The 6,267-nt window shown below is 47.4% G+C and overlaps 1 protein-coding gene across 1 annotated transcript; it reads right to left on the bottom strand.

The window, feature by feature from the left end:
- Positions 1-247: 247 nt before the first annotated feature.
- LOC122923380 (TAR DNA-binding protein 43-like) lies at positions 248-5,102 on the bottom strand (the record flags this gene model as incomplete). Its single annotated transcript, XM_044274176.1, has 2 exons — positions 248-757; positions 4,932-5,102. Coding segments are annotated over 2 exons (681 nt in total), but the record flags the coding sequence as incomplete, so codon positions are not given.
- Positions 5,103-6,267: the final 1,165 nt, after the last annotated feature.

Raw genomic sequence — 6,267 nt, 5'->3', positions numbered from 1 at the left:
CGCACACCTCATACAGCATTCACAGCAGTAGACATTTCAAGGAGAGGAAAAATTATTATATTTGAACACAAACGCATTTCAAACAGTTATATCTTTTAGGCATGAAAAAAATATAAGCTCCAGTCTTCCAAATGTAGAAGAAACATTGGTGCGTTACTTGCTCCCACTGCTCTCTGCACATGCAGTATGGCCACTGGATCGAGAGACACATCTCCAACTTACCTACCCCCACACTAAGCCATACTATCTACATGTCCCAAACAGAGGACTTTGATTCCATGTTCGAGCTCAAGCCCCCAATGAACCCAGTACCAGAGCCACCATTAGGAGAACCCCAGCCTATAGCAGAGTTCGAGCCATGAGAATTACTACCTGAGCCAAAACTCTGTGGCCGGTCTCTTGGCTGATTCCCTTGCCACTGATTGATACCTTGTGGACCAGGCTGATTCTGCTGACTAGCAAGCATACCCATCATCCCCCAGCTGCTCTGTACGGCTGCCGGAGCAGCAGCCATCATTGTAGGGTAAATGCTGAATGGCCTAAAGTTCATGCCACCACCATCCCCCATGTCATTAGGCTGGTTGTGCGCAAGGCCTCCATTGTTTGGCCTGTTATTAGGATATCCCCAATTCCCAAAGATGGGTCCTGGGACTCTGCCACCGCTCTCCAAAGGGCTCTTTCTTTTGTGTTTAGCTGCCGATACGTGAACACTGACTCCTTTGATAATCACATCTTCTCCACACAAAGACTCGGCAACCTTGGGAAAAAAATAAACACATTCAGTCACCGAGGTGACATCTACAAATCCAATTCTAGCACCAATAACTGGGAAAAACATTGGAATTACCGGGCTTCTAAACAACGGCACATTGGTTAACCCTTTCAGCACCGGGCCACTTTCCACCTTAAATCCCAGGCTGATTTTTGCAAATCTGACATGTGTCACTTTGTGTGGTAATAACTTTAGAACACTATTACTTATACAAGCCATTCAGAGAACGTTTTCTCGTGACACATTGTACTTCATGACTGGTAAATTTCAGTCGATATATTTCACCTTTATTTATAAAATTATCCCATATTTTCCATTTTTTTTTTAAATTTACTCTTTTCTAATTAGAATTTCTCTACTTTTAAGACATCTAGTAATGCCTCATAAAATGGTTACCAACCAACATTCCCCATATGTCGGCTTTGTGTTGGCATCATTTTGTAAATGTTCCTTTTATTTTTAGGACATTAGAAGACTTTCAACAAAGTTTCCAAAACCATTTTTTAAGCACCAATTCAGTTATAAAGTGATTTTGAGGGGCTTACGTAATGGAAACCCCCCATAAATGACCCCATTTTAGAAACTACACCCCTCAAATTATTCAAAACTGATGTTACAAACTTTGTTAACCCTTGAGGTATTCCACAAGAATTAAAGGAAAATGGAGGTGAAATTTCAGAATTTCTCTTTTTTGGTAGATTTTTTATATTAATACATTTTTGCTTGCAACACAGCAAGGGTTAACAGCAAAATAAACATTTTGGAGGCAGATTTCACAAGATTGGTTATTAGGCACCATTTTGTATTTGAAGAGACCCTGACATACCCCTACAGTGGAAACCCTCAAACAGTGACCCCATTTTGGAAACTCCACCCCTTAAAGATTATGTTACGGATGGTATTGAGCACTTTGACCCCCTAAGCCTTTTACGGAATTTGGAAACACTTTGCTGTAAAAATGAACTTTTGTTTCTTCCAATAAAATGTTGCTTTAGCCCCAAAATTTTTATTTTCACAAGGGGTAACAGGAGAAAAAGCATCAACTAATTTGTTACCCATTTTCTCCTGAATCGGTAACGCCCCATATGTGGTGATAAACTGCTGTGGGGGCTCATGGCAGGACTCAGAACAGAAGGAGCGCCATATGGCTTTTGCAGCGCAGATTTTGATGGATTGGTTTACGGGTGCCATTGGTTTTTATTGTCTTACGTGGGGGCTCATTTTTTGCGGGATGAGGAGACCGTTTGATCGGTACCATTTTGGTCGCTTGGTATTAAACTTTGTGAGGCAAGGTGAAAAAACATGGCTGTTTTGGCATAGTTTGGTTACGCCGCAGGATACCACGGTCAGCGCTGACCGAGGCAGTGCAAGGGTTCATGCGCTGGCATCAGCGTTTTCACCGATGCTGGCTCATAAAGCAGGGGTCCGACTATCAGTGACTGCCGGACCACTGCGGCTGATCGGACGGGAGCAGCTCCTGCGCCCACACAGAGCACCGTAGCCGTATGGTGCTGGGATTTGTGACCCTGATACCAGCGCCGTACAGGTACAGTGCTGGTGTCCTACGGGTTAAAGGGCTTGTCCAGGTTCAGGGCTGAAGCCGGATATAAGCTCCCCTTCACTCCATTACCATGTAGGAGTGCAGCATTTCCTTGCTCCGATGCTCCACTTGTGCAGGGCACGGTCTGTTTTACTGCCGGTGACAGATCAGGCTTCACATCAGTATGCTAGGCAGAGACTTCCACCTAGCAGTGAGCCTGGTGACGTCACCAACACAAATGGGTAGTGTATAGCACTGTCCTGGGCATCAGTGGTACTGCCTCTAAAACCACCCAGAACAGCTATCTACACGGCCCATTTGTGCCAGTGACATCACCGGGTTCCCTGCTAGGCACAAGTCTCTGCCTAGCATACTGATGTGAAGCTCGGTACGTCACCAGCTGACAACAAGCTACACGATGCAAGGAAAGGGGAGCTTCTATCAGGTCCAGCTTTGGACGCAGCCACTCCTTTAATGACTTGTATTAGGAATGTAAGTGAGTGCTCTCATCTGGGGATTAAGGGCATAAACTCTTGGGCCCACTACTATCTTGAGAACGGGGCCCTACCTTACCCTGAGAGGAGGCTGTGCACGCATGGATCTCCATTCACTTCTATGGAAGTTTCAAAAATAGCCAAGCATGAGTCCCCTTTTCAAGATTGTTGTGCTGGTCCCACTTCTGAGACCTGCCTCCATCAGACATTTAGGACATACCAGTGGATGTGCCACAAGTATAGATGGGACAACCCCTTTAAATCCAGACAGCCACATGCCAAAAAGGGGAAAGCTAAGAAAACTGGTGGTCCGTCATATCCACAATTGTCAGTGTGAGCACTTTTCAGAACCTACCCAATGCTCAGGCAAGAACTGGATCCATTAGTATCTTCTCCATAGATGTGCTATGGAAGGTCTGATCTGTGGAAGCCAGAGCTATATTGCCCACATACAGGGGGATATGTTTATGTGCTTATATAATAGGAAATGATACAATCCTCTAATATGCATGTATATAAAATTCTGCATACATACCGCTCATATCAGACAGCTGACCCTATATGAAGAAGAATGGTACAGCCCATGTATCAGTCCTGTGTAATGTATCCATGGCCGTCATGCCACACCCGTCACCATACAATGTATGACATTACTGACGCCATGTTTAGTCCTAACCAGCCCTCCTACGGATGCATTTTACAAGACTACAATGGACTGTGACAAAGGCACGGATATAAAAAGGTCCATCATCAGAATTTTAAATAGATGTATATTAGAAAATTGCTCCATAAAACCGGAATACCTGGTTAGGAGGAAGTGAGCGCTTGCACTCAGCCCCCCAGACATCACTGCTTAGTTCTGCAGAAGATTTCATCTACTTAAAGGGAGTGCCCCAAGTCTTCCACAGCCCTGACTCTGCATTCACTCTCCATGGGAGCCTCTGAAGACTTAAAGGGAGTGCCCCAAGTCTTCCACAGCCCTGACTCTGCATTCACTCTCCATGGGGCCTCTGAAGACTTAAAGGGAGTGCCCCAAGTCTTCCACAGCCCTGACTCTGCATTCACTCTCCATGGGAGCCTCTAAGATCTTAAAGGGAGTGCCCCAAGTCTTCCACAACCCTGACTCTGCATTCACTCTCCATGGGAGTCTCTGAAGTCTTAAAGGGAGTGCCCCAAGTCTTCCACAGCCCTGACTCTGCATTCACTCTCCATGGGAGCCTCTGAAGACTTAAAGGGAGTGCCCCAAGTCTTCCACAGCCCTGACTCTGCATTCACTCTCCATGGGAGCCTCTGAAGACTTAAAGGGAGTGCCCCAAGTCTTCCACAGCCCTGACTCTGCATTCACTCTCCATGGGAGCCTCTGAAGACTTAAAGGGAGTGCCCCAAGTCTTCCACAGCCCTGACTCTGCATTCACTCTCCATGGGAGCCTCTGAAGACTTAAAGGGAGTGCCCCAAGTCTTCCACAGCCCTGACTCTGCATTCACTCTCCATGGGAGCCTCTGAAGACTTAAAGGGAGTGCCCCAAGTCTTCCACAGCCCTGACTCTGCATTCACTCTCCATGGGAGCCTCTAAAGACTTAAAGGGAGTGCACCAAGTCTTCCACAGCCCTGACTCTGCATTCATTCTCCATGGGAGCCTCTGAAGACTTAAAGGGAGTGCCCCAAGTCTTCCACAGCCCTGACTCTGTATTCACTCTCCATGGGAGCCTCTGAAGACTTAAAGGGAGTGCCCCAAGTCTTTCACAGCCCTGACTCTGCATTCACTCTCCATGGGAGCCTCTGAAGACTTAGAGGGAGTGCCCCAAGTCTTCCACAGCCCTGACTCTGCATTCACTCTCCATGGGAGCCTCTGAAGACTTAAAGGGAGTGCCCCAAGTCTTCCACAGTCCTGACTCTGCATTCACTCTCCATGGGAGCCTCTGAAGACTACAGCAGGATGGGCAGGGTGTACGTGGGAAACTGGACCCCCACCAATCAGGTACTTCGTTATCCCTTATCCTGTGGGCAGGGGACAGCTTGAAAACTTGGCACAACCCCTTTAAAATGTATGAATGAACACGTTAAAAACTATTTACTCATGCAGAACAGATGACAGATACAATATATACCTGAGCTTCCACTTACCTGCTCATCGGCAAAGGTCACAAAGGCAAACGCTCTAAATGGCTTTGGGACAAACACATCCACAACCTCCCCGTACTGCGTGAAGAAATGGCGAAGCTCCTCCGCTGTCATATCCTCAGTGCACCGGCCAACATATACCATCCGGCTGCGTACAGGTTCATCCGTGCTTTGCTGTAGAGAAGCCACAATGAGTGAGAGGCCTAGAAGTATGCATCCCAACGTTGTGACGAATAGTAATAAAGTGACATGGCAGCGTCACGTAAATAGGCACAGCAGCGCTTTTACCATTTCCAGAGAACCCTCATTATACAGCTTATAAGAGAATGCATTAAAAAAATGCAATTGCTGTCAGACCGCTCAGGCAAGATGGCTGCCTCCACAGTGCGGGTCGGAAGATAGAAGGAACAAAGTCTGCCATGAAACTAGATTAGAACCAAAGGACTTGTGTGTCACTGTCTGGTTTTAACGGGCAGTAAAGACTTCTGTGACATATCCCTTTAAAGAGGACCTTTCCTGGGTGTGTAGTAATTGAGATAAATATCTGTGCTGCCACCCTGCCTGGTTTTTAAAATAGTGCTCCTGCGCCCCGTTTTGGCCCCCCACAAATTCCGCGCTCAGTATGCTAATACGGAGCAATGAGGAGGAGACAGAGTCTCTCTGTGGACGTCTCCTTCTCCCTGGCGGTAGAGCTGTCCAATCGCAGCGCAGAGCCTCACAGCCAGGGAGAAGGAGACGCCCAGAGAGAAAGACTCCGCCTCCTCCTCATTGCTCCGTATTGGCATACTGAGCGCGGAATTTGCGGGGGGCCATAACGAGGCACAGGAGTGCTATTTTAAAAAAACGATATATCGCCAAAGCAATCGTATCCCGATAATCAACGATTGTGATATGGCGAGTTGGCCAACCCAAAAATGCTGTGATAACCTACAATGATACACGGTCGCCTACGATGCCGCACAGCGCGGTCGGCGGTTGTATCAACAGAGGGAGGAGGGGCTGGGGGGCCGGCATCTGGATTAGGAATGACAGTGGGGACCGGTGCAGTCCCTGTATCCTAATGTACCGGCCCTGCTCACTGTTGTATAATCTTATCTAACCTGCATTGCTAAGATATAATAATCATGTGTAATCCAGCTGTATTACTTACAGCTAGGTTCCGTAGAAGGGAGGAGGCAGGACGGGAGGACGCCGCCTGCTTCATTCATAAAGTGGGCGGCGCAGGTGCCATGACGTAGTGAGTGACGCGTCGCCCGCCCGTCCTCCCGGCCTGCCTCCTCCCTCCTCCGGAACCTAGTTGTAAGTAATACAGCTGGATTACACATGATTATTATATCTT

The sequence above is a fragment of the Bufo gargarizans genome, unplaced genomic scaffold (assembly GCF_014858855.1).
Source record: "Bufo gargarizans isolate SCDJY-AF-19 unplaced genomic scaffold, ASM1485885v1 original_scaffold_1533_pilon, whole genome shotgun sequence".
NCBI classification, from domain to species: domain Eukaryota; kingdom Metazoa; phylum Chordata; class Amphibia; order Anura; family Bufonidae; genus Bufo; species Bufo gargarizans.
The sequence above is the reverse complement of the archived record's forward strand: the minus strand, read 5'-3'. Positions and strand labels throughout refer to the sequence as shown.